The 25729-nt window shown below is 43.0% G+C and overlaps 2 protein-coding genes across 4 annotated transcripts in view; one reads left to right on the top strand and one right to left on the bottom strand.

The window, feature by feature from the left end:
• Positions 1-11829: 11829 nt before the first annotated feature.
• Positions 11830-19567, top strand: TEFM (transcription elongation factor, mitochondrial). The gene is made up of 4 exons (XM_004041971.4): positions 11830-12491; positions 14056-14519; positions 17991-18140; positions 18947-19567. Exons 1-4 carry the CDS (start codon positions 12461-12463, stop codon positions 19382-19384), a joined length of 1083 nt encoding a protein of 360 aa, XP_004042019.1. The 5' UTR covers positions 11830-12460; the 3' UTR covers positions 19385-19567.
• ATAD5 (ATPase family AAA domain containing 5) overlaps positions 18901-25729 on the bottom strand; it is a 67620-nt gene continuing 60791 nt past the window's right edge. For all 3 annotated transcript variants that reach the window (XM_019026910.4, XM_055388564.2, XM_055388567.2), the window contains 3 exons: positions 24418-25274; positions 23847-24005; positions 18901-23734 (listed from right to left, as the gene is read on the bottom strand). In XM_019026910.4, the coding sequence (XP_018882455.3) occupies positions 23656-23734; positions 23847-24005; positions 24418-25274 (1095 nt within the window). In that variant the 3' untranslated portion in view covers positions 18901-23655. The remainder of the gene's footprint in view (positions 23735-23846; positions 24006-24417; positions 25275-25729) is intronic.

Below are 25729 nucleotides of genomic sequence, written 5' to 3'. Positions count from 1 at the left end.
TCCCCACTATTTTAACAAATATTTAATTGACAAAGAAAGATTGTATATATTCAATGTGTACATGATTTGACATATGTGCACATTGTGTAATGATTCCCACAATCGCATTAATGAACACATCCATCTCCATCCGTACTGCACCTTAGATCCCCAGAATTCTTCTTATAATTGAAAGTCTGTACCCTATATTTCCTCCACTATTCATTTCCAAAACTTTTGCATCAACCTAAACAGAAACTGTAGCCCCGGTCTGGGCAACACGGTGAAACCCTGTCTCTACAAAAATTACCAAAATTAGCTGGCTGTGGTGGCACATGCCTGTAGTCCCAGCTACTCAGTAGGCTGAGGTGGAACGATCGCTTGGGTCCAGCAGGCAGCGGTTGCAGTGAGCCACAATCGCGCCACTGCACTCCAGCCTGGGCAACAAAGCAAGACTCTGTCTCAAAAATAAAACAAAACTCTGTAGCCCACTCCTGGATCCTGGACATTATGAAAATTGAGCTCAGCTTCTGTGCTCAGGACCCAGAAGCCACTTCTAAGTGAAGAGGACCATGCCAAAGGCTGTCATGACCAAGGTGGACACTGAGCACTGTGACCCAGAGTTTGAGGGACAGGATGGGTCAAAGCAGCCTCTCTAAAGGGCTCAGTCAATACAGCAGATGCTGGAGTGAGGGAGCAATTTGGGCCGTGGGACAGAATGTCCTTTGTAAATAAAGCTCCCGGGGTCCCACCAAGAAGAAACATCTAGCCCTGTTCTCAGGTCACTGTGTTTGTCCAGCCAAGCCAAGCCGCAGCAGGGCTGGAAGAAAGCCCTCAACCACATTCCCAGTAACAGCCTCAAGGTCCCCACTCAAGATCTTCAGGGCATAGAACACAATTCCTTTGAAAATTAAATAATTGGCTGGGCACAGTGGTTCACACCTGTAATCCCAGCACTTTGGGAAGCCGAGGCAGGCAGACCACCTGAGGTTAGGAGTTCAATACCAGCATGGCCAACACGGTGAAACTCCGTCTCTACTAAAAATACAAATATCAGCTAGGCGTGGTGGTGGGTGCCTGTAATCCCAGCTACTCGGGAGGCTGAGGCAGGAGAATTGCTTGAACCCAGGAGCTGGAGGTGGCAGTGAACAAAGATTGTGCCACTGCACTCCAGCCTAGGTGACAGAGTGAGACTCCATCTCAAAAAACAAAAACAAACAAAAAAATTAAATAATTATGTTTATTAGCTTTAGAATTAAAAAAGCTATATTATAGGAAATTTGAAAAATACAGTAACTAAAGAAAAAACCACCACCCACAATTATGGCCACCATTTATTCTGGGATTGCAGTGCGCCAGACCCCTTACATGCATTATTCCATTTAATCTTAGCCATAACCCTGGGGTACAGACTATGTTTATGCCCATTTTACAGATGAGACTACTGTGGCTCAGAGAGAGGGTAAGTACATTTGTCCAAGGTTACACAACTGAGATGTTGTATACTGAATCATGCATACTGAAGCTGGGATTTGAATTCAACTTTGCCTTGGACTCTTTTCACCAATATATTAGGTTGAACCACATGAAACTGACTTACAAAAATGGCAATAGCAATGCCATAAAGTTCAACCTAACATTATGCTTTTTTTTTTTTTTTTTTTTTTTGAGAGAGTCTCTGTCTGTCTCCCAGGCTGGAGTGCAGTGGTACGATCTTGGTTCACCGCAGCCTCTGCCTCCTAGGTTCAAGCAATTCTTGTGCCTCAGCCTCCCAAGTAGCTGGGATTATAGGCATGTGCCACCACGCCCAGCTAATTTTTGTATTTTTAGTAGAGATGAGGTTTTACCATGTTGGTCAGGCTGGTCTCGAATTCCTGGCCTCAAGTGGTCTGCCTGCCTCAGCCTCCCAAAGTGCTGGGATTACCGGCATAAGTTTGAGGCAGGCAGATCACCTGAGGCCAGGAGTTTGAGATCAGCCTGGCCAACATGGCGAACCCTGGTCTCCACTAAAAAAAAAAAAAAATACAAAGAAAATTAGCTGGGCATGGTGGCATGTGCCTGTAATCCCAGCTACTCGGGAGGCTGAGGCAGGAGAATCGCTTGAACCCAGGAGACAGAGGTTGCAGTGAGCCGAGATCACACCACTGCACTCCAGCCTAGGCAACAGAGTGAGACTTTGTCTCAAAAAACAAAACAGACTAAAACAAAAAACTGTATTTTCAAGCATTATACTCTACTACTCTACTGTAATTGCTTGCTGGTTTACTGGTCTGTCACACTTCTATGCTTCATGAGGACAGGGTCAGTTGTGTTCTCTGTTGTATCCCTAGCACCTGCATGCCACATAGCAGGGATTCAACAAATGTTTGCTAAATAAACAAAGAAATGAGGATCGGTAAAAAATAATAATCAATAAAGTGAGAGGACTTGGGATCTTTTTGAAGGAAAGAAATAATTCCTTTTGAAGGCAAGTGAAACAGCTGATAAAGAGCCATGCAGATAATGTGATTGAGTTGACCAACATATTTGTGTGTTTAATATCACCTTGTCTTCAGCAACTGGAACCACTCAGATCTCAAAGGGACTCCCCACTGCAGTACTGCCTCAGAGTTTGCTCATTCGTTCATTATTTATGGGGCACCTACTATGTGCCAGATACTGTTATGGGTACTGAGATATGGCCACATAGCTGGGGAAATAGCTGCCTTTGTGGAGCTTACCTTCAAGTTAGGGAGACAGGAAATGAACAGAGAAGCAAATATACAATATAGTGCAAGAGTGATACGTGCTATAAAGAAAAAGAAACAGAGTGAGGGGATAGAGAGGGATGAAAGTTGCTATTTCAATAGAGAGGTCAAGGAAGTCCTCTCTGAGCAGGTAACATTTAAGCAAAGATCTGCAGGAAGGGATCAAGCCAACCAGCAGCAATTTGAGAGAGGAGTGTCCTAGGGGAAGAGAACAACCTGGGCAAAGGCCCTGGGATGTGCTTGGTGTGTGATCTGTCCACATCCTTTGAACACAGAGCTATCCAACTCCATGCCATTGTATCTCGCTCATGCTGCCCCTTCTCCTACCCCAACTCTCTCCTCTACAACATCATCCAGCCCAGCCTCCATTGGTTGGTGGAGCAAACTCCTGCCTCCATGCCTAAATTCAAGTCTTACTTTTGACCAGGTGCAGTGGCTCATGCCAGTAAACCCAACACTTTGGGAGGCCGAAGTGGGCTGATCACCTGAGGTCAGAAATTCGAGACCAGCCTGGCCAACATTGCAAGACCCTGTCTCTACTAAGAATAGAAAAATTAGCTGGGCATGGTGGCATGTGTCTGTAGTCCCAGCTACTTGGGAGGTTGAGGCATGAGAATCGCTTGAACATGGGAGGTGGAGGTTGCAGTGGGCTGAGATTACTTCACTGCACTCCAGTCCGGGAGACAAAGCGAGACTCCTCAAAGAAATCTGACTTCTTCCAGCTCACCCTCATCCCCCTGAACTATGTTCCCAAAATGTTCATATTTCCATTACAATAATCATCACGTTGGACTATGGTTGGTTTTTTTTTAACTTGTTTTGTCCCAGTCAGCAGTGATTTGGTTAAGAGCAGATTGTCATATTGATCTTTGTATCCTTGGTGCCTAGCAAATGCTGGGCCTGAAAAATTTTGGTTGATCCAGTTTTATGAAATGTCCAGAACAGACAAATCCATAGAGACAGAAAGCAGATTAGCGGTTGCCAGGAGATGGAGGGAGTGGGTTTGGGGGCAGAGGGACTGGGAAGAGACAGCTTAATGGGCAAGGTTTCCTTTTAGGGTGTTAAAAATGTTCTGGAACTAGGGCTGGGCGTGGTGGCTCACGCCTGTAATCCCAACACTTTGGGAGGCCGAGGCAGGCAGATTGCTTGAGCTCAGGAGTTTGAGACCAGCCTGGCCAACGTGGTGAAACCCCGTCTCTACTAAAAACACAAAAATTAGCAAGGCATGGTAGCGCACGCCTGTAATCCCAGCTACTCAGGTGGCTGAAGCAGGAGAATCGCTTGTACCCAGGAGGTGGAGGCTAGGAGCCGAGATCGTGCCACTGTACTCCAGCTTGGGCGACTGAGTGAGACCCTGTCTCAAAAAAAAAAAAAAAGGTCTGGAACTAGATAATGGTGATAGTTGCACAACATTGTGAATGTACTAAATGTCACTCAATTGAACCCTAAAATTATGAATTTTTTGTTATGTGGATTTTGCAACAATGTTTTAAAATGGTGGTGAACTGAGTGGAATTGAGACCCCCATTACACAGGTAGTCCAGGAGTTTGTAGGAGTTTGCATTCTGAATAAAATGCAATGACCCAATAGAGATCCAGAGAGATGAAGTATCCATTTGTGAAAACTGAAGAGCCAGAAAAGAGGTCCTAAATAGACCCAAGATAATTATTTGCATTTTACATCATTACCTGCAACACTAAATGAGAAGTTAGTTATAGAGGTTTAGGCACAACTATAATTGAAGGGGTTAGAGTGACACCTGTTGTAAACTGGATTGGAACACTGGGGTGCTCCTTTATGGAACTTGAGTTTTAAAACTGGGTTTAAAAATCCAAAAGTTTGGCTGGGCATGGTGGCTCATACCTGTAATCTCAGCACTTTGGGAGACCGGGGAGGGAGGACCTCTTGATCCCAGGAGTTCCAGACCAGCCTGGTCAACATGGCAAAACTCTGTTTCTATTAAAAATAAATAAGTAAATAAAAATAAAAACCCAAAATCCAAAAGTTCTATTTTCTTTAGTTATACCTAAAATAAATCATATAAGGGATTGTCTTACCAAGCATCTGGGTATTCCTCTTAGACAATCACACCTTTTCTTTTTTTTTTTTTTAGACAAAGTCTTGCTCTGGGGTCCAGGCTGGAGTGCAATGGCATGATCTCAGCTCACTGCAACCACCGCCTCCCGGGTTCAAGCAATCCTCCTGCCTCAGCCTCCCAAGTAGCTGGAATTGCGGGAGTGCACCACCATGCCTGGCTTATTTTTGTATTTTTAGTAGAGACGGGGTTTCACCATGTTGGCCAGGCTGGTCTCGAACTCCTGACCTCAGGTGATGCGCGCACCTCAGCCTCCTGAAGTACTGGGATTACGGGCGTAAACCACCGCACCTGGCCAATCACACCTCATTTTAATATATAGAATCAATTTGCCAATTAACAATATCTCTTGGCCGGGCGCCGTGGCTCATGCTTGTAATCCCAGCACTTTGGGAGGCCGAGGCGGGCGGATCACAAGGTCAGGAGTTCAAGACCAGCCTGGCCAATATTGTAAAACCCCTTCTCTACTAAAAATACAAAAATTAGCCAGGGCACTGTGGCAGGTGCCTGTAGTCCCAGCTACTCGGGAGGCTGAGGCAGGAGAATCGTTTGAACCTGGGAGGCAGAGGTTGCAGTGAGCTGAGATGGCATCACTGCACTCCAGCCTGGGTACCAAGAGCGAGACTCTGTGTCAAAAAAAAAAAACAAAAAACCTCTCATTGTATAAGACTTTCTATTTTACATCATTTTATTTCCGTAACAACCTTGTAAGAGGGGTACTTTGAATTTTGTCTTGCAAAAGAGAAAACTATTCTTATAGAAATAAACTGAGATACATAGGAAATATGTAGCAATATTGGAGCATGAGCCAAGTTTTCTGATTCTGGGTCTCAAATTGTGAGTGCTGTGTTTTATTTTGATCGCTTGCCTAATCATTTTAGTTGTGTATAACACTGAAAAAATAATAATAAAATGTAACATAAAAGCAGGAAAAAGATCCAAAACTTTTCCCAGACGAAGATTAGTAGGACAATTATCTTTCCTTTACAAAATATCCCTGAGAGTTGGGGGTGGAGCACTCAGAGAAATACATCACGTGCTCCCTACCCCGAATGATCTATTCAAGGATCAGCAGCCCTTTTCTCGGGAGTCTGTATATAAGGTGATGAATGACTTTGAGGACTAAATAAAGTAGACTATGTCACTAAATAAACATTCAAACCTTATATGATACAAATCTAATTCAAAATAATTTGAAGACTTCAACTTTTTTATTTTTTATTTTATTTTATTTTTATTTTTTTGAGATAGGGTCTTGCTCCGTTGCCCAGGCTGGAGTACAGTGACGCAGTCTCAGCTCACTACAGCCTCCATCTCCCGGGCTCAAGCAATCCTCCCACCTCAGCCTCCTGAGTAGCTGGGACTACAGGCGAGCACCACCATGCCTGGCTAATTTTTGTATTTTTAGTAGAGACGGGGTTTCGCCATGTTGGCCAGGTTGGTCTCAAACCCTGGCCTCAAATGATCCGCCTGCCACGGCCTCCCAAAGTGCTGGGATTACAGGCATTACCCTCTGCACCAAGCCCCAGACAACTTTTCTATTTTTTATGTTTGGAAACAGGGTCTCACTCTGTCGCCCAGGCTGGAGTGCAGTGGCATAGTCATGGCTCACTATAACCTCAAATCGTGGGCTTGGCTGGGCGCGGTGGCTCACGCCTGTAATCCCAGCACTTTGGGAGGCCGAGGCGGGCAGATCACAAGGTCAGGAGATCGAGACCATCCTGGCTAACACGGTGAAACCCCGTCTCTACTAAATACAAAAAAAATTATCCGGGCGTGGTGGCTGGTGCCTGTAGTCCCAGCTACTCGGGAGGCTGAGGCAGGAGAATGGCGTGAACCCGGGAGGCGGAGCTTGCAGTGAGCCGAATTCGCACCACTGCACTCCAGCCTGGGCTACAAAGCGAGACTCCGTCTCAGAAAAAAAAAAAAAAAAAAAAAAAAAAAAAATCCTGGGCTTAAGTATCTTCTCACCTCAGCCTCCCTAGTAGGTAGGACTACAGGCATGTGCTACCACACCTGGCTTTCTTTCTTTTTTTTTTTTTTTTTGAGACGGAGTCTCGCTCTTATCGCCCAGGCTGGAGTACAGTGGCACAATCTCGTTTCACTGAAAGCTCTGCCTCCCCGCTCCACGCCATTCTCCTGCCTCAGCCTCCTGAGTAGCTGGGACTACAGGCGCCTGCCACCACGCCTGGCTAATTTGTTGTATTTTTAATAGAGACGAGGTTTCACCGTGTTAGCCAGGATGGTCTCGATCTCCTGACCTCGCGATCCGCCAGCCTTGGCCTCCCAAAGTGCTGGGATTACAAGTGTGAACCACCGTGCCCAGCCCACACCTGGCTATTTTTAGATTTTTCCATAGAGACGATGTCTCACTATGTTGCCCAGGCTGGTCTCAAACTCCTGGTCTCAAGCAATTTTCCCACCTCAGCCTCCCAAAGTGTAAGGATTACAGGCGTGAGCCAACATGCCCATCCAAGAATTAAACTTTTAAGTAATATTTTACTGACTTATAACAAATACAGAAAAGTGCACAAATCACAAGGATGCAGCTTAATGAATTTTACAAAGTGCACACACGTGTTTAACTAGCATATAGAGCTTTTTAAAAAAAGAGGATAACCAGCATCCCAAAACATTCCCATTCTCTCTTTAGTGACTAGTCCCAAAGGTAATCTCATGTTTATCATGGTAGATTAGTTTAGTCTGTTTTTTTTCCCGGAGACAGTCTCACTTTTTTGCCCGGGCTGGAGTGCAGTGGCACGATCTCAGTCTTGGCTCACTGCAACCTCCACCTCCTGGGTTCAAGCAATTCTTGTGCCTCAGCCTCCCGAGTAGCTGGGACTACAGGCTCCTGCCACCACACCTGGCTAATTTTTTGTATTTTTAGTAGAGTCCAGGTTTCACCATGTTGCCCAGGCTGATCTTGAACTCCTGAGCTCAGGCAATCTGCCTGCCTTGGCCTCCCAAAGTGCTAGGATTACAGGCATGAGCCACCGCACCCGGCTTGTTTTTGTACTTTATATATAGTTGTGTGGCTTCTTTCATTCCACATCATATTTGTGGGATTTACCCATGTTACTGGGTGAAACGTTTATTCAATATATACACAATAATCTGCCATTGAGGTTTTGGCTAATACAAATAGTGCTGCTATGAGCATTCTTGTAATCAGGTTTAACCACGTGAAATTGCCATTTTTGCAAATAGACAACTGGCAAATACTGGCAATTTTATACATATAGCTCCATTAGTTGCATGTCCTTTAGTGCACATTTGTTTGCATTCTGTTGGATATACACCCGGGGTTGGACTGCAGGACCATAGGGTATACGAATCTTCAGCTTTAGTAGATATTGCCAGTTTTTCAAAGTGATTCAACCAACCCACACTTCCATCAGCAATGTATGAGATTTCCAGTAGCTATTCTCATGGGTGTGTAGTGGTATTGCAATGTGGTGTTTTTTGTTTTTTGGTTTTCTTTGAGACGGAGTCTCTCTCTTATGGCCCACGCTGGAATGCAGTGGTGCAATCTCAGCTCACTGCAACCTCTGCCTCCAGGTTCAGGCCATTCTCCTGCCTCAGCCTCCCAAGTAGCTGTGATTACAGGCGCCCACCACCACGCCCGGCTAATTTTTGTATTTTTAGTAGACATGGGGTTTCACCATGTTGGCCAAGCTGGTCTCGAACTTCTGACCTCGGGTGATCTGCCTGCCTTGGCCTCCCAAAGTGCTGGGATTACAGGTGTGAGCCACAGTGCCCAGCCTCCTGTTTCCTTTTAAATGTGAACATTGTTTCTCAGTCTTCTTGGGAATCCGAATCCTCTAACCACATCTAATGGTGGTGCTCCCAAGGAGTTCTCTCCTTATCTCACTGTGCTTTTCTCATGCCTACCCCCTCTCTCTGGCTCCTCGCATCTGTTCTCATGAGTAAAGTACCATCTCTACAGGCTGACGGCCTCCAAACATACACCCCAGCTCAGTGCTCCTCCTTAGCTTCAGACGTGCATCTCTATCTATTGGACATCTCCCCCTAATGTCCTGCAGGCTTCAAAACAGATTTTAGTTTGTTTTTGTTTTTTTAATAAACCTTTTGCACTCCTAACTTAAAAAAAAAAAGAAGGAAATAGAAAATATCAGGTTGTATCACATGCAAAAATACAATGGTTGTTTTTGTTTTTCATTTAGTCAGGGTCTCACTCTGCCACCCAGGCTTGAGTACAGTGGTGCAATCTCTGCTCACTACGACCTCCACCTCCCAGGCTCAAGGGATTCTCCCACCTCAGCCTCCCAAGTAGCTGGAACTACAGGCGCATACCACTATGCCCAGCTAATTTTTTTTGGTATTTTTGGTAAAGATGGGGTCTTGCCATGTTGCCCAGGCTGGTCGTAAACTCCTGGGCTCAATCAATCTGCCTGCCTTGCTCTCCCAAAGTGCTGGTATTACAAGTGTTGAACCACCACACCTGGCCTTTTTTTTTTTTTAATGAAACTTTTGTTTCACACATGTATCCTGGATCAGTCAAAAGTTTTAAAAACACAGACACTAGATAACAGGCTAGACATAATGATGGAAGGAGTAGAAAGAGCCAGAGACACCTGCATCTGGGTGACAAAAACAGGGAAGTGAGAAGGAGCTAGTTTTTGGGGGAAGACGGTGACTTTCATTTTGGAGGCATCAATTCTGGTTTACAGTAAATCAGGCAATAGTTGTCTCTTTCCTTTGTATTTCTGGCTCTGGTCAAAGCATATTTCTGAATAAATGCTTTCAGGAAGGAGGGTGATTCCCCTATAGGTCATTCATAATCATTTCTCAGGAAGAGGGGGGATGCTTTACTGGGCAAAACCACATTGATTGAACTCTTATCTTATGCTGGGTTCTTTGCATCCAGTTTCTCATGCATCCTCCAAGCAGTCCTGTGAGGTAGGTACCATTAACTCCGTTTTACAAATGAGGAAGGTGAGGTTCAGAGAGGATAAGAAACTGACTATGGTGATGCAGTTACTAAGTGATAAACTGTGTCTTGCTAGCGAACCAGACCATCTCTGAAAGCAACACCAGGAATCCTTATGGCCTCTTGTATTAGTTTCTTAGGGCTGCTGTAACAAATGACCACAAACTGGTCATTTATTCTCTCCAGTTCAGGAGGCTGGAAGCCCAAAATCAAGGTGTTATCCGGGCTTTTTCCTTCAAAGGGCTCTAAGGGGACTCTGGCCCATGCCTCTCTCCTAGTTTCTAGTGACTATTGGCAACCCTTGGCCTTTCTGGGTTTGTAGAAAGCATCATTCCAATCTCCGCTTCCATCTTCACATGGCATTCACAGAGCCATCTTCTCATAAGAACAGCAGCCATGTTGGATTAGTCCCTGCCCCAGTCCAGCGTGTCCTCATTTTATTTTATTTATTTACTTACTTATTTTTTTGAGACAGAGTCTCGCTCTGTCGCCCAGGCTGGAGTGCAGTGGTGCCATCTCAGCTCGCTGCAAGCTCTGCCTCCCGGGTTCACGCCATTCTCCTACCTCAGCCTCCTGAGTAGCTGGGACTACAGGCGCCCGCCACCACGCCCGGCTAATTTTTTGTATTTTTTAGTAGAGACGGGGTTTCACCGTGTTATCCAGGATGGTCTCGATCTCCTGACCTCGTAATCCCCCCTCCTCGGCCTCCCAAAGCGCTGGGATTACAGGCGTGAGCCACCGCGCCCGGCCTTCCTGTCCTCATTTTAATTAGTTACATCTACAATGACCTTATTTGGAAATAATAAGGTACTGGGGGTTAGGACTTCAACAAATCTGTTTTGAGGGATGCAATTCAATCATAACATCTCAGTAAACTGAATAAGCCCTACAGTTGAGGAAATTATTTCCTCCTGATTTGGAGGATTTTGCAGAAAAAAGTTGATGTTATTTCTTGTTAGATTCCTAAGTTCCCCAGAAACTGCCAAGGTTCCTAGACTTCCTATGAGCAATTTTTTTTTCTTTTTTTGAGACAAGGTCTGGCTCTGTCCCCCAGGCTGGAGTGTGGTGACACGATCTCCACTCACTGCAACCTCTACCTCCCGGGCTCAGGTGATTCTCCCACCTCAGCCTCCTGAGTAGCTGGGATAACAGGCGTGCTCCACCACACCCGGCTAATTTTTTCGTAGAGACGGGGTTTCGCCATGTTGCCCAGGGTGGTCTGGAACTCATGAGCTCAAGCGATCCGCCCATCTCGGCCTCCCAAAGTGCTGGAATTACACTTTGGGAGCCACTGCTCCCGACCAGCACATTTTATTAATACTTATGATTCCCCTACATGCCCACTGCCTTCCAGACACAAACAATCAACCCATTGCTGCCTCATAAAAACACAAACTCATCACCTTTCCCTCCCTCCTGAATTCCCCGTTTTTCACAAAACTGGCTCCCCATCTTCCAGAAATAATTCTTTTCTTTCCACTCTCCTTACATCTCCTAGGTTCAATTCCTTACGGTTGGCCAGGCGCAGTGGCCCACGCCTGTAATCCCAGCACTTTGGGAGGCCGAGTCGGGCGGATCACCTGAGGTCAGGAGTTCGAGACCAGCCTGGCCAACATGGTGACCCCTGTCTCTACTAAAAATACAAAAATTAGCCGGGCGTGGTGGCGCTCGCCTGTAATCTCAGCTACTCGGGAGGCTGAGGCACGAGAATCACTTGAAATCGGGAGGCGGAGTTTGCAGTGAGTCCAGATCGCACCACTGCACTCCAACCTGGGCGACAGAGCAAGACTGTTAAAAAAAAAAAAAAAAAATTCCTTACGCTTGCCTCTCACCTGGGAAGATACACTCTCTTCGCGACTTCTCATTGCTCCCAGGCTCTTCACCTGCAATCCAGCCTCACATTCGCTATACAGTATATGGCCAATTTTCTAGGAACACTCTCCAGTCTGACTGCAAATCATAAACCTCGGGGACTTCAGGCTTCCTATCTGGTGGAGTATTCAACTGCTCCACCCATTATTCAAGGACCAACTAAATTCGGCGCTACATTCATCTCCCTTTATCCCTTCTAAGAGGAATACCGCTCCAGCGCCAACGCAATCTCCTCCTCCCTCGCCTTTACCTAATCCCTTGCCTGCCCTGTTTCCCCGCTGAGCTCCTCAAACACTTCGCATCTCTCCCCGTTATTCCAGTCTACCTGGTGAAAAGGTTATTTGAGGACCTTGTCTACGCTGCCCCTACCTGATCCCGCTCCCGGCGCCACAGGCTGGGCCCCAACAGGAGCTCCTCAATCTAAGTGTCTAGGAGAAACCCAGGGAGTCTCCACGAAGGAGGGACTTTGCCCACTACAGACTAAAACTGGCCTCGGAATCGCCTTCGTGGAGATTCGGCCCAGCGGCTCTCAGGAGTCGGTAGGGGCAAGTACGTTTCCCCGGTGCAGTGGAAGAAGACTGCGGGCCAGCCAGGGACTCGGGATCCGGGGACAGGGCCTCGGCAGGCGCCCGCCTGGAAGCCCGCAGCCCAGACGCGGACGACCCACTGCTCAGCGGGACACACCTCGGGCCTTGCCCCGGAACGCCGCTTGGACAACAACCTTTCCGCCGAGTGCAGGCCGAGCGCTTTTGGGCGCAGCACGCAGGAACCGGAAGTCAATGGAGGAAGACTGGACCTACTGATTCAACTTGGAGATGAGCGGGTCTGTCCTCTTCACGGCGGGAGGTAGGGTGCTTGGAACACTGGGGTGATTTCCCGTCTGTCGTTAGCCTCTGACCCTAGAGGCTAATGGAATACGGCTGGAGGTATTCTGGAGGAACCTGGAGTGTTTCCTTCCTCATGTCCCTCATGTCCTAGAGTGTTTCCTTCCTCATGTCCCTTGTTCAGGCCCCTCTCTTGGGGCCCCAGCCTAGCTGACGGGGCAGTTTTCGGAACATTTGTGCTTCCCCGGCCTTCAGGGTCCACGGGTGGCTCCTCAGAGTGGGCGGATGGTTCAGATTCTCACAGCCGCTTGCTTACCTCTGGCCGCATTACTTTCCTGTGGCTGCGATGTTAGAGTGATTTCCCACTGGTTTTACAAAGTTATGCATTGTATGGTGTTTCTCATACTTGCAAAAACGTCATGTAGAAGTCTTGAAAAGTGTACGGAAGAAAGTAAAACTGCCCTTAAATCTATCACTTAGCTGAAACATTTCTTATAAACGTATAAAATTTAATTTTATTTAGTTCCACCAGATGAGATACTAAAATGTGAAAATGGAAGTGAAGACAAAACCCTTTTTTTTTTTTTTTTTTTGAGACAGAGTTTCGCTCTTGTTGCCGAGACTGGAGTGCAATGGTGCGATCTCGGCTTACCGCAACCTCCGCCTTCCGGGCTCAAGCGATTCTCCTGCCTCAGCCTCCCGAGTAGCTGGGATTACAGGCATGTGCCACCACGCCCGGCTAATTTTGTATTAGTAGAGACAGGGTTTCTCCATGTTGGTCAGGCTGGTCTCGAACTCCCGACCTCAGGTGATCCGCCCACCTCGGCCTCCCAAAGTGCTGGGATTATAAGCGTGAGTCACCGCGCCCGGCCTAAGACAAACCTTAACAGGAAATATTAGTTACAAAAAGATTCCTCTAAATTAAAAATATCAGAAACTTTAAGCAGTTGGAATAATTATTTCAACTACTTGCTTCCTGATGGGTATAAAATACAATTTTCTAGGTAGTAAAACTTCGGACTGATCCATAAATATCGGAAGACATCTCTTCGACTTGATGTCTTGAAAACAACAAAAGCTCTATTTAAAACTCTATATAATATAGTTTAAAAACTAATCCTCTTTTAAAGATGATTCTCAGGCCGGGCACAGTGGCTCACGCCTGTAATCCCAGCACTTTGGGAGGCCGAGGTGGGCGGATCACGAGGTCAGGAGATGGAGACCATCCTGGCTAACACTGTGAAACCCCGTCTCTACTAAAAATACAAAAAATTAGCCGGGCGTGGTGGCTGGCGCCTGTAGTCCCAGCTACTGGGGAGGCTGAGGCAGGAGAATGGCGTGAACCCGGGAGGTGGAGCTTGCAGTGAGCCCAGATCGCGCCCCCGCACTCCAGCCTGGGCGACAGAGCAAGACTCCGTCTCAAAAAAAAAAAAAGATGATTCTCCAAGACAATTTAATATTGTCCTCTACTAGTTCTTAAATTCCAGGAAAGTATTTGTGACTTTGCAAAGGATCTAGTCAAGCTTGCAACTAACCCCAAAGGAAGTAGGACATCCAACTTATATTTTGCTAAATTTTCCTTTTAGAGAGGTGGAGATGCTTTCTGACCCCGTCGAGGTCATCCCTGTTCTGGGCCTTACATAATTTCTGCTGTCGGAAAAAATCCACTACACCTAAGAAAATTACTCCCAATGTTACTTTTTGTGATGAAAATGCAAAGGAGCCCGAAAATGCACTTGACAAGCTCTTCTCTTCAGAACAGCAGGCTTCCATCTTGCATGTGTTGAATACAGCATCTACTAAAGAACTTGAAGCTTTCCGATTGCTTCGTGGAAGAAGGTCCATCAATATCGTAGAGCACAGAGAAAACTTTGGGCCATTTCAGAATTTAGAGAGTTTAATGAATGTGCCCTTGTTTAAGTATAAAAGTACAGTTCAAGTTTGTAACTCCATACTTTGTCCAAAGACTGGACGGGAAAAAAGAAAGTCACCGGAAAACCGGTTCCTGAGAAAGCTCCTCAAACCAGACATAGAAAGAGAAAGACTTAAGGTATATTCTTCATGTCTGCTATACTGCCTAATATTTGAGAACCTACTCTAGAAAGTACTCTTCTGGGCATTGGGTTGGGAAGTGGCTAAGACAGGGTTCTTCAGGTTTAGTTGGGAAGTATATGATCACTACCAAATAATGAGATGTACAGATAGTAAATTGGCAGTTGAGAGGAGAGAAAACAATGGGCTGTGACTGTTGTGGAAAGTTTACTGGAAGAACTCAATTTAGATCTTAAAAGAGAGATCCTTTGGATGGGAGAGGAGGGCATTGTAGGTAGAAAGAACAGTTGATGTTGAGAAGCAGGTCTAGGCAAGGCTTATTTAAGAGGAGTGTCGTTGGAGATACTAGGCTGTGTCTAAGAGTGATGTTAGGATTAATGAGAAATTAAGGAGCAAAGATAGGTTATGGCCAGTGAGTGACTTTAGAACATTATACCAGTCTTTCCGGCAGAATTTAAAATTATTTTCTGTACCTTTTCTCCTTTAAAAAGCATTTTATCTTGAATCATGCAAGTCTATAGATAAGATTTAAAAAAAAAAAAAAAAGCGGCTGGCTCACACCTGTAATCCCAGCACTTTGGGAGGCCAAAGTGGGCGGATCACAAGGTCAAGAGATCCAGACAATCCTGGCCAATGTGGTGAAAGCCCATCTCTACTAAAAATACAAAATTTAGCTGAGCATGGTGGCGTGGGCCTGTAGTCCCAGCTACTCGGGAGGCTGAGGCAGGAGAATCTCTTGAACCTGGGAGGCAGAAGTTGCAGTGAGCTGAGATCACGCCACTGCACTCCAGCCTGGCTACAGAGCAAGACTCTGTCTCGAAAAAAAATAAAAAATAAAATAAATAAATAAATACTAGAAATATTTGACACAGCAGTCAATTTTTTTTTTTTTTTTTTGAGACAGAGTCTTGTGCTGTCGCCAGGCCGGAGTACAGTGGCATGATCTCACAACAACCTCCACCTCCCAGGTTCAAGCGATTCTCCTGCCTCAGCCTCCTGAGTAGCTGGAACCACAGGCACACGCCACCACGCCCAGCTAATTTTTGTATTTTTAGTAGAGATGAGGTTTTACCATGTTGGCCAGGATGGTCTTGATCTGTTGACCTCGTGATCCACCTGCCTCGGGCTCCCAAAGTGCTGAGATTACAGGTGTGAGACACTGCGCCCGGCCACAGCACTCAAGTATTAAACTTTAGAGGAACTCATGTCCTGTGTAACATTGCTTGATAATCATTATCTCATAAAAATCATAAGCACCATTTTTTTTCTGGACCAGTGGGTCCCAGTTTTTTGAGGAATATGGGTACTTTTGAAAACCTGATGAAAGCTGTGGACCCTCTTCCCATAGAAAAAGATATAGCACATATACACAGAATACTACACAGTTTCAGAGGACTGGCAGATTCTGTTAAGTCCACTCATGGACTCCAAGTAGAACTGCTGCAGTTGATCTGGAACATATTTCAACCAAATTCTTCAGGGAGGATTCTCATCCAAATTCGTGGCCAAAACTATTTATACCCAGATTAGAGTGGAGTTGCATCTTATTTAGGGGGCTGGATTTTAAGTCAGTTTTTATGGAGATATGTCATGCAGTAAAATCCTTTAAGAAAAAATCGATTGCCCACGAAGTATTGTGTGTAGTCTGGTTCAGTAATGCTTGTGCACAGTAAAGCTTGAGAGTCACTGAGCTAAAGAAAACCAAAAGGAAGTCTGTATTTTGGGCATCTATACTATTTTGTCTTTAAGATATTTATCCAGTCCTTAACAATGAAAGGGAGATGGGTATAAAACTAATTGTTCCTGTTTATTTGCCTCTGTATCTATAGAACATATTAGTTTGTTAATATAACTAAGTGAGCCATGTTGGGGAAAGGTGATAGCATTGTACTTCATCGTCAGCCCAGACTTGATAGGAAGCAAAATCTAAATATTCAATTACTTATTATATATCTCCTCTTAGAAGCCCTATAGGCAACCCAAACTTAATGCATTAAAAACAAACCAAACCAAAACAAAAAAGTTTCTTCCCACCTTCCCTAGGTCATGTGACTCCTATCTTCGTCATCATTAATGATGCCATTCAGTCACTGATATAAAACTGGAATTATTCTAGACTCCTCGTTAAACCTATGTATTAATTCTGCTCCCACTATCTGTTTCTTTTCCTTCTGTCGTTGTCTTAAATTCTTAACACTTTCTCATGTTGTAACAGGTACCTAACACAGATCCCTACCTTTAGTTCCCTCCAGCCCATCTTTTACACCATCAGTGATTTTTCTGAAATGTAAATCTTATGTTATTCCTTAAAATTCTGTTTTTTTAGTGGCCCCTGTAGCACTCAGGATAAAGCAAGTTACTTACCTTTATAGACATCTGCCTTGTCCTCTGCCCTTTTCCTACTCAGTCTTTATTCTACTGCCAGAGTGTGAGATGTCAAACAGCCTATCTTTCCAGACATCTGGGTGAAATAACTTCCCATTTACTGTCTCATTCTGCTAGTCCTCCAGTAAACCTTCCCTGACCACTTCTCTCTACAATAGTTTTATGGTGGCATTTCTTATAATGTACAGTTACATTTGTTGTTTCCTAGTATCTAGTGCAGACCTTGGCTACACTTGAGTTTGAATGCCTACTTTGGGCAAGGTGCTGAGAATGAGTATAGGTCCTTTATCTATAAACTGACTGCTGCTGGTTACCTTTTAATAATAATTACTCCTTGGTGGCTCACACCTGTAATCCCAGCACTTTGGGAGGCAGAGGCGGGTGGATCACTTGAGGTCAGGAGCTCAAGACCAGCCTGGCCAACATGGTGAAACCCTGTCTCTACTAAACATACAAAAATTAGCTGGGTGTGGTGGCAGGTACCTGTAATCCCAGCTACTCAAGAAGCTGAGGCAGAAGGATTGCTTGAATCTGGGAGGTGGATGTTGCAGTGAGCTGATAGCGCCACTGCACTCCAGCCTGGGTGACAGAACGAGACTCCATCTCAAACAAAATAATAATTACTCCTGCATTTCTTTAATAATTCTCAGTTCATAAACTATAAATAAGTTTATATCACATAAACTAGTTAGGCATTCTGAATTTGTAGATTATGTTTGCATCTAAAATATTTACACTTCTGGCCAGGCGCAGTGGCTCATGCCTGTAATCCTAGCTCTTTGGGAGGTCAAGGCAGGTGGATCATGAGATCAGGAGATCGAGACTATCCTGGCTAACACAGTAAAACCCCATCTCTACTAAAAAAATATATTAAAAAATTAGCCGGGCGTGGTGGCGGGCCCCTGTAGTCCCAGCTACTCGGGAGGCTGAAGCAGGAGAATGGCATGAACCCAGAAGGTGGAGCTTGCAGTGAGTTGAGATCGCGCCACTGCACTCCAGCCTGGGCGACAGAGCAAGACTCCGTCTCAAAAAAAGAAAAAACTAAAATGTTTATACTTCTAATTAAATCAGTCTTTTCTTTTAGGCAGTTAATAGTATCATATCTATCGTTTTTGGTACTCGAAGAATTGCCTGGGCTCACCTTGATCGTAAATTGACAGTGCTGGACTGGCAGCAAAGTGACCGTTGGAGTTTAATGAGGGGAATATACTCATCATCAGTCTATTTAGAAGAGGTAAGGCAGTTGCACCTCCAGATTCCTACCTGCTAGAGCTCCTTGTGTAGTTCAATCTTCTGGTCCTAAAAGGAATGTAATAAAATAGTAAAGATGGGTTTTCTTCTGGTACTTGTTACTCACTTATTCCTATTATGTTTTCCATCACCTTTGATTTTTAAAAATTCAACCTTTAGTTAGTTCAAGAAATGCCTTATGCATCAAAGGCAGATACTGAGAAAATCAATGGTATTTCATTCTAAATGTTATAGAACATTATCACTCTTTTATTTATAAAGCTTATTTTTCAAAATGCCATCACATTGTCTCATTTGAGTTTTCAAAACCTTGCGAAATGGTCAGGAATTATCACCTTAATGGTCAGGAATTACCACCTTGATTATACATATGAAATCTGTGGTTCAGTCAAGCATCTGATGTGATTAGTCAGTTGCAGAGGTGATTGATTCTTGCTAGTTATTCTAACCGTATGCTCTATCCCAGAAAATGTTTGAAGGTTTAGTAAAACAGTTTTAAGTTGTCTAATCTTAAAGCCAATACATATTTTAGAAATTATGAAGTCCACTGTACAGATCAAGAAACTGGTACTTAGGAGGACTAAACAGCTTAGCTTAGCTGTTGTTGTGACATAACCATGACCAGAACCAGACTGCTCATAAAATGGCTTTTTCAGTTATTTCAAAATTGTCAATATAGTATAAATTAACTAATTATAATATTTTTAAATAGAAGTGGGACAGAGAGGGGACCAAACATAAAATGTAATGAATTATTTCTGCTCCTTTATTTTGTCTTTTTTTTAAAAGATTTCCTCGATCATTTCAAAGATGCCTAAAGCAGATTTCTATGTTCTGGAAAAAACAGGACTTTCCATTCAGAACTCATCTCTGTTTCCAATACTGTTACATTTTCATATCATGGAAGCCATGCTGTATGCCTTATTAAATAAAACTTTTGCCCAGGATGGGCAGCATCAGGTGCTGAGCATGAATCGAAATGCAGTGGGGAAGCATTTTGAACTGATGATTGGTGACTCCCGGACTAGTGGAAAAGAGCTAGTGAAGCAGTTTCTCTCCGATTCTATACTGAAGGCGGATCCTCGGGTGTTCTTCCCATCAGATAAAATAGTCCACTACAGACAGATGTTTTTATCTACTGAACTACAAAGAGTAGAAGAGCTTTATGATTCATTATTACAAGCTATTGCCTTCTATGAATTAGCAGTGTTTGACTCTCAGCCTTAGAATTCTGAGGTTAACGTGCTAAAGTATAATTATTAGCTCTAACGTAACACCAACTGTTGTGAACATCCATGTTATTGGAAAAGAACACATTTTCAGTGTATTTTAGATGTTTAAATTCTGACTTTTGGCTATTAAATGGTTTACACAATAAGCCAAGACCAAATCAATAAACATTTTATGAGATTCTGTGCCTCTCAGGTTAATGTGTTAAACAGTAACATGGGGCTTGGTGCAGTGGCTTATGCCGATAATCCCAGCACTGTGGGAGGCTGAGGCAGGAGGACTGCTTGTGCCCAGGAGCTCAAGAGCAGCCTGGGCAACATAGCAAGACCACATAATTTTTAAACATTTTTCATTAAAAAAAAAAGAAACAGTAAGATGCCAAATTGACAAAACAAGAAACAAAGTTATCTCCCTTTAGAAGCAAATACTATCTATCTATACTAAACATTTGCATTATTATCATATTGTTAAAATAGGGAATAATGGTTTTCCTAGGTGGTACTTATTATAAGAATAAAGCTGGCCACGCATGGTGGCTCACGCCTGTAATCCCAGCACTTTGGGAGGCTGAGGCGGGTGGATCACCTTAAGTCAGGAGTTTTGAGACTGGCCTGACCAAAGTGGAGAAACCCTGTCTCTACTAAAAAAAAAAAATACAGAATTAGCCGGGTGTGGTGGCGCATGCCTGTAGCCCCAGCTACTCAGGAGGCTGAGACAGGGGAATCGCTTGAACCGGGTGGCAGTGAGCCGAGATCGTGCCATTGCACTCCAGCCAGGGCAACAAGAGTGAAACTCCATCTCAAAAAGAAAGAATAAAGCTAAAGATAACTGATAATACAGCTTATAGAATCGTCCTCTCTTATTCTCTAGGTAGAATGTGGTTTGCTACACTGCCTCCAAAAGCCGATTTTCTTTTTTTGAGACAGGGTCTCACTCCATCACACAGGCTAGAGTGCAATGGCACAATCACAGTTCACTGCAGCACCTCCTGGCCTCAAGCAGTCCTCCTGCCTCTATCTCTTGAATAGCTAGGACTACAGGCACATGCCACCATACCCGGCTAATTTATTTTTTGTAGAGACAGGGTCTTACCTTGTTGCCCAGGCTGGGCTCAAATTCCTGGCCTCAAGCAATCCTCCTGCCTCAGCCTCCCAAAGTGCTGGGATTACTGGTGTGAGCCACCATACCCAGCCCCAAAAGATGACTTTCATCAGCTCAACTCTTATTACCCAAAAACAAACAAACAAGCTTTGTCTAATAGGCTCTTTTTTTTTTTCTTTTTTTGGAGACCTAGTCTGGCTCTGTTGCCCAGGCTGGAGTACAGTGGCATGATCTCGGCTCACTGCAACCTCTGCCTCCTGGGTTCAAGCAATTCTCCTGTCTCAGCCTCCCAAGTAGCTGGGACTACAGACAGGCATGCACCACCATGCCCAGCTAATTTTTGTATTTTTAGTAGAGACGGGATTTCACTATATTGGCCAGGCTAGTCTCGAACTCCTGACCTTGTGATCCTCCTGCCTCGGCTTCCCAAAGTGTTGGGATTACAGGCATGAGCCACCGTGCCCAGCAGGCTCATTTTTTAACTTTGCAATATTTTAACTTGACAGACCATCTTTTGATGTCCATTTTACCATTGTCTACATTAGTTGAGGTCCTCAATATATCTTCTTTATGAACCTGAGTCTCTTTGATGTCAAAGTATTAAATATCATTGGTGCATGCCTGCCAGCTACTTGGAAGGCTGAGGTGGGAGGATCACTTGAGCCCAGGAGTTTGAAGCCAGACTGGGCAATGTAGCAAGTCCCCATCTCTTAAAAAAAAAAAGTATTAAATATTTTCTGTAACATAAACATTTTCTATAATCTAAAAGTGAAATATATTTGTTGAAAAAACTTCAAATAATCTGAAACATAAAGCAAGAAATTGAAGCCCTCCCTTCTCTAGCACCTCCAACTCCCTAGAGTTGATATACACTCTAGACCTGTTGCCACACACAAATAAAGTTTCTACATTTACATATGTCATTGTGTACCTAAACATCTCCACTTTGGAAATATAGACACCTCAAACTATGCATGTCTAAAAAGGAAATCATTCTCTTTCCATATAAACCATCTCCTTTGCCACTGTTTTCTATTTTAATAGTTTCTCCAACTACCTAGTTGTTCATAACAGAAACATGGCATTATCACAAAAGTGAATCTAAATCTTACAGGAATTTACTATCTTTAAGAATGAAAAGGGCTGGGCGCAGTGGCTCACGCTTGTCATCTCAGTACTTTGGGAGGCCAAGGCGGGTGGATCACCTGAGGTCAGAAGTTCAAGACCAACCTGGCCAACATGGACAAACCCTGTCACTACTAAAAATACAAAATTAGCTGGGCGTGGTGGCACATGTCTGTAATCTCAGCTATTCAGGAGGCTGAGGCAGGAGAATCGCTTAAACCTGTGAGGTGGAAGTTGCAGTGAGCCGAGATCATGCCACTGCACTCCTGCCTGGACAACAAGAGCGAAACTCAATCTCAAACAAACAAACAAACAAACATAAATGAAAAGGCTGGGTGCAGTGGCTCACACCCATAATCCCAATGCTTTGGGAGGCCAAGGAAGGAGGATCACTTGAGCTCAGGAGTTTGAGGCTGTGGTGAACTATGATTGTGCCATTGCACTCCAACCTGGGCAACAAGAGTGAGATCAAGAGTGAGACCTCTTAAAAAAAAAAAAAGATAAAGATTTTTTCCCCGAATTATTATAAACCTAAAAATAAATAAAATATTAAATGTGTCCATATTAGGGAGGAAAATACTCCCATTATTTTCTTTTTTTTTTTTAAGAGGAGAAAAAAAGAACAGTATTTTTAAAATATTTTTAAAAATACTTCAGGCTGGGCACAGTGGCTTATGCCTGTAATCCCAGCACTTTGGGAGGCCAAGGCAGGCAGATCACCTGAGGTCGGGAGTTGGAGACCAGCCTGACCAACATGGAGAAACCTCGTCTCTACTAAAAATACAAAATTAGCTGGGCATGGTGGCGGGTGCCTGTAATCCCAGCTACTTGGGAGGCTGAGGCAGGAGAATCGCTTGAACCTGGGAGGCGGAGGTTGTGGTAAGCTGAGAGCACATCATTGCACTCCAGCCTGGACAATCAGAGCGAAACTCTGTCTCAAAAAAAAAAAAAAAAAAAAACCACTTCAGAAGATCTTATTCTCTCTTCTGTACAGGGATGAAATCTTTAAGTTATATCCCATATTCAAACCCATACAATATACATATTTATCAAGATGATTACATCTGAACTCTTTTTTAAACATTTCATAAAGCCTTTAGCTTTAACCTTTAATTAGATCAATATACTAATTAATACAAGAAAAATAAATTGAACAAATAAGTGGTAAAAATATCTATCTTCATACACATTTGTAAACAGGTATGCATCTATACTGTTCAAAACTGTACAATATAGGCCAGGTGAGGTGGCTCACACCTGTGATCCCAGCACTTTGGGAGGCCGAGGCAGATGGATCACTTGAGGTCAGGAGTTAAGAGACCAGCCTAACCAACATGGTAAAACCCTGTCTCTTCTAAAAATACAAAAATTAGCTGGGCAAGGTGGCACATGCCTGTAATCCCAGCTATTCAGGAGGCTGAGGCAGGATAATCACTTGAACCCGGGAGGCAAAAGTTGCACTGAGCCGATACCAGGCCACTGCACTCCAGCCTGGGTGACAGAGTGAGATTCCGTCTCAAAAAAAAAAAAAAAAAAAAGCACACACAAAAAACTGTACAATATGAGGATCCTTAACTTTTAGGTTAAAAATATAATTCACCAGATAATGTTTTTTTTTTTGTTTTTTTTTTTTGTAAAGCCAGTCAAATTTAGCAGTGGGACATTGTATACCAACTTTAGTGACACTAATGTTAGCAGCCAAGATAATGTATCTGAATATTAAGCTAATATATAATATAAACACCTGAAATAGAGAGTTCATCTTAATGAACTCTACCTTCCAGAAACAGTTCACTCACATACAAAAAATACTCCAACAAAGCTAAATCAGATAGTACAAAAAATTCAGAAAAAAATTACAATCACATATACAATTTGTAACTCAAATATTTTAAATATTTACCCGCCAATAAAAAAATATACAAATTGTTTGTTTAAAATGTACATTGAGAAATATACTTTTCCATGAAGATCCACATAATATAAAAATGTATCTTAAGGACCACATGATAATCTATACAAAGCATTGTTAGTATGGAACATTAAGGGAAGTCAGCTGCCAAAGTATTCACAGTCTCTTTTGGAATGTCAAGATGAATTCCTTCAAAATAGTGCAGGAATCTGTCAAAATTACAAAGAAAAATACAATTTGATATTAACATTTTCATCTTATGAAAATATGTATTAATCTTGAAAAAGCTATCTAAAATGTTGTTTTTAATAAAGCCTTTACCTTCTTTTACTTTTTCCTTGTTCTTTTAGCTTCTCAGTCTTACAGATGTTTCGAAGGATTGGCAGGTATTCAATTATACTAGCTTGTCTATTACCCACATAGAGAAGAGATCGACTCGAAAATACACTTTTAATGACTGATATCCTCTTCCAAGCATTGCTGTAAAAGTAATGCATTGTTTTTAATTTTTAATGCCCAAGAAAAATGCAGTAATCCCAATCACAACCAGTTTAGTTTCCTTGCCTCTGGTCTAGACCAGATGACATTTCCAGATTAATTTCCTGTCAACACATCAATCACCCCCATACTGAAAAATCTCAATAACTATACAGCAAGACCAAACTCCTTCCTGGGTCATTCAAGCATTACCTAAATCCACCCCAATCACTCATTATTTCTCTTCCCAGCGATCAAGCTGGTCTCTTTAGCTGTCTCATTAGAAGCTACATTATTAATGTTAAGGGCTTACCATGATCAATAGTACAGCATTTTTAAATTAAGAAAAAACTCTAATGATTTCCCCTTTACGATTTATTACCAAAAAATAAAAAGTAAAGGAAGTAAGACTTACTCTAAATTAGCTGCTGACTGACTAAAGTATACATTATTGCGCTTTTGTGAAACATAAAAAGTAAGATCGTTGGTTGGATCTCTTCCTAATTTCTTGCAAGAATTCAAGGTTTCCAATGCTTTTGAAATAACAGAAGAACATTTAGTAAAGCTGAGAGCTTCTGCAGCTGCCTTTAATTCTCCAGAGCTTTGAGAAGTCCATCCATCATTACTCTCAAGACTAAACTCATCACAAAGTCCACTTTTAACCTTTCCATTTGTCCAACTAAAGTCATTTCTACCGTATTCGTTTTGTTCCCTTACATCAGTTAAAAGTGCATCTAAGAAGGACATGTTATCCATGAACTCAGAGAGAGAATTTAAACAATGAGAAACAAGGGCAGAACATTTTTTTTCTGCAGTTGTTTTAGGAGGACAAGGAATAGATTTCTTTGTCTCTGGATTGTTTCCTTTGTCTCTGGCTTTGCTTTCTTCGTCTCCGGTTTTGCTTTCTTCTGAATTTGAGGAAGATGACACAGAGGACAGGCTAATAGATTGATCAGGAAAGTCCAAGTCAGTGTCAAATAGATCACTATCATCTAATATTACCAATGTTTTCTTTTGTTTCTTTTTCTGGGACTTTTTCAATGGCTGTTCTCTTTCAGAGTGTTTCCTAGCAAGACAATTCATACTTTTTGTTGCTGCACAGGCATCCACAGTTACTGATGGGCCACAAAAGTTTTTAGTTTCTGGAATGGTATCAACTGGTAATGGTAGAATAAACTCAAGATTACTATATAAAAAATCTACATTCCGCATTTGGAATTCTGTAAGAAGCTGGATGAATTTATGCCATTCTTCCTTCATTGTGATTTTGTGCTGAAAAACAATTTTGAGTAAAGAAATGTTACAGCAGTACATAGTTTGAATACTTTTCTACCTATATGAATATAGTGTTATCCCTATTCTAAATTCAAAGTACCGAGTCACTACCCCTCATAATTTTATTTATCTATATTTAATATATCAAAATAGTACTATGTCTAAAAATTAAATTTAGAGTATTAATTTGGAGAATTAAATTCTCTATGTATTTAGTATATACTCCAATATTATTAGAAGCTCATTTATTTAAAACCACTTTTCTGAAATAGTCTATCTGAAAAATTTTCTAAATGCTATTCTAAATCCTATAATATGCATTCAGAGCAATGCCTAGGCACCATTTGTCAAAGTGGTAGGATGTGTTAAAATCAGAGACCTAAGGCTTATACAAATTATAGGCACATTTAAGTTAAACTTAAGATTCAAAAGATAGGAGGCTAATGTTGGGA

The sequence above is a fragment of the Gorilla gorilla genome, chromosome 4, assembly GCF_029281585.2.
Source record: "Gorilla gorilla gorilla isolate KB3781 chromosome 4, NHGRI_mGorGor1-v2.1_pri, whole genome shotgun sequence".
Classification (NCBI taxonomy): domain Eukaryota; kingdom Metazoa; phylum Chordata; class Mammalia; order Primates; family Hominidae; genus Gorilla; species Gorilla gorilla.
This window is presented reverse-complemented; position numbering and strand designations above follow the sequence as displayed.

What these genes read in the sequence shown, in the direction of transcription:
- TEFM (XM_004041971.4), top strand. Translation starts at nt 12,461, where the DNA reads ATGAGCGGGTCTGTCCTCTTCACGGCGGGAG. An exon ending in TAGAAAGAGAAAGACTTAAG is followed by an intron (nt 14,520 to 17,990) that starts GTATATTCTTCA and finishes CTTTTCTTTTAG; the next exon opens with GCAGTTAATAGTATCATATC. An exon ending in CATCAGTCTATTTAGAAGAG is followed by an intron (nt 18,141 to 18,946) that starts GTAAGGCAGTTG and finishes TTTTTTTAAAAG; the next exon opens with ATTTCCTCGATCATTTCAAA.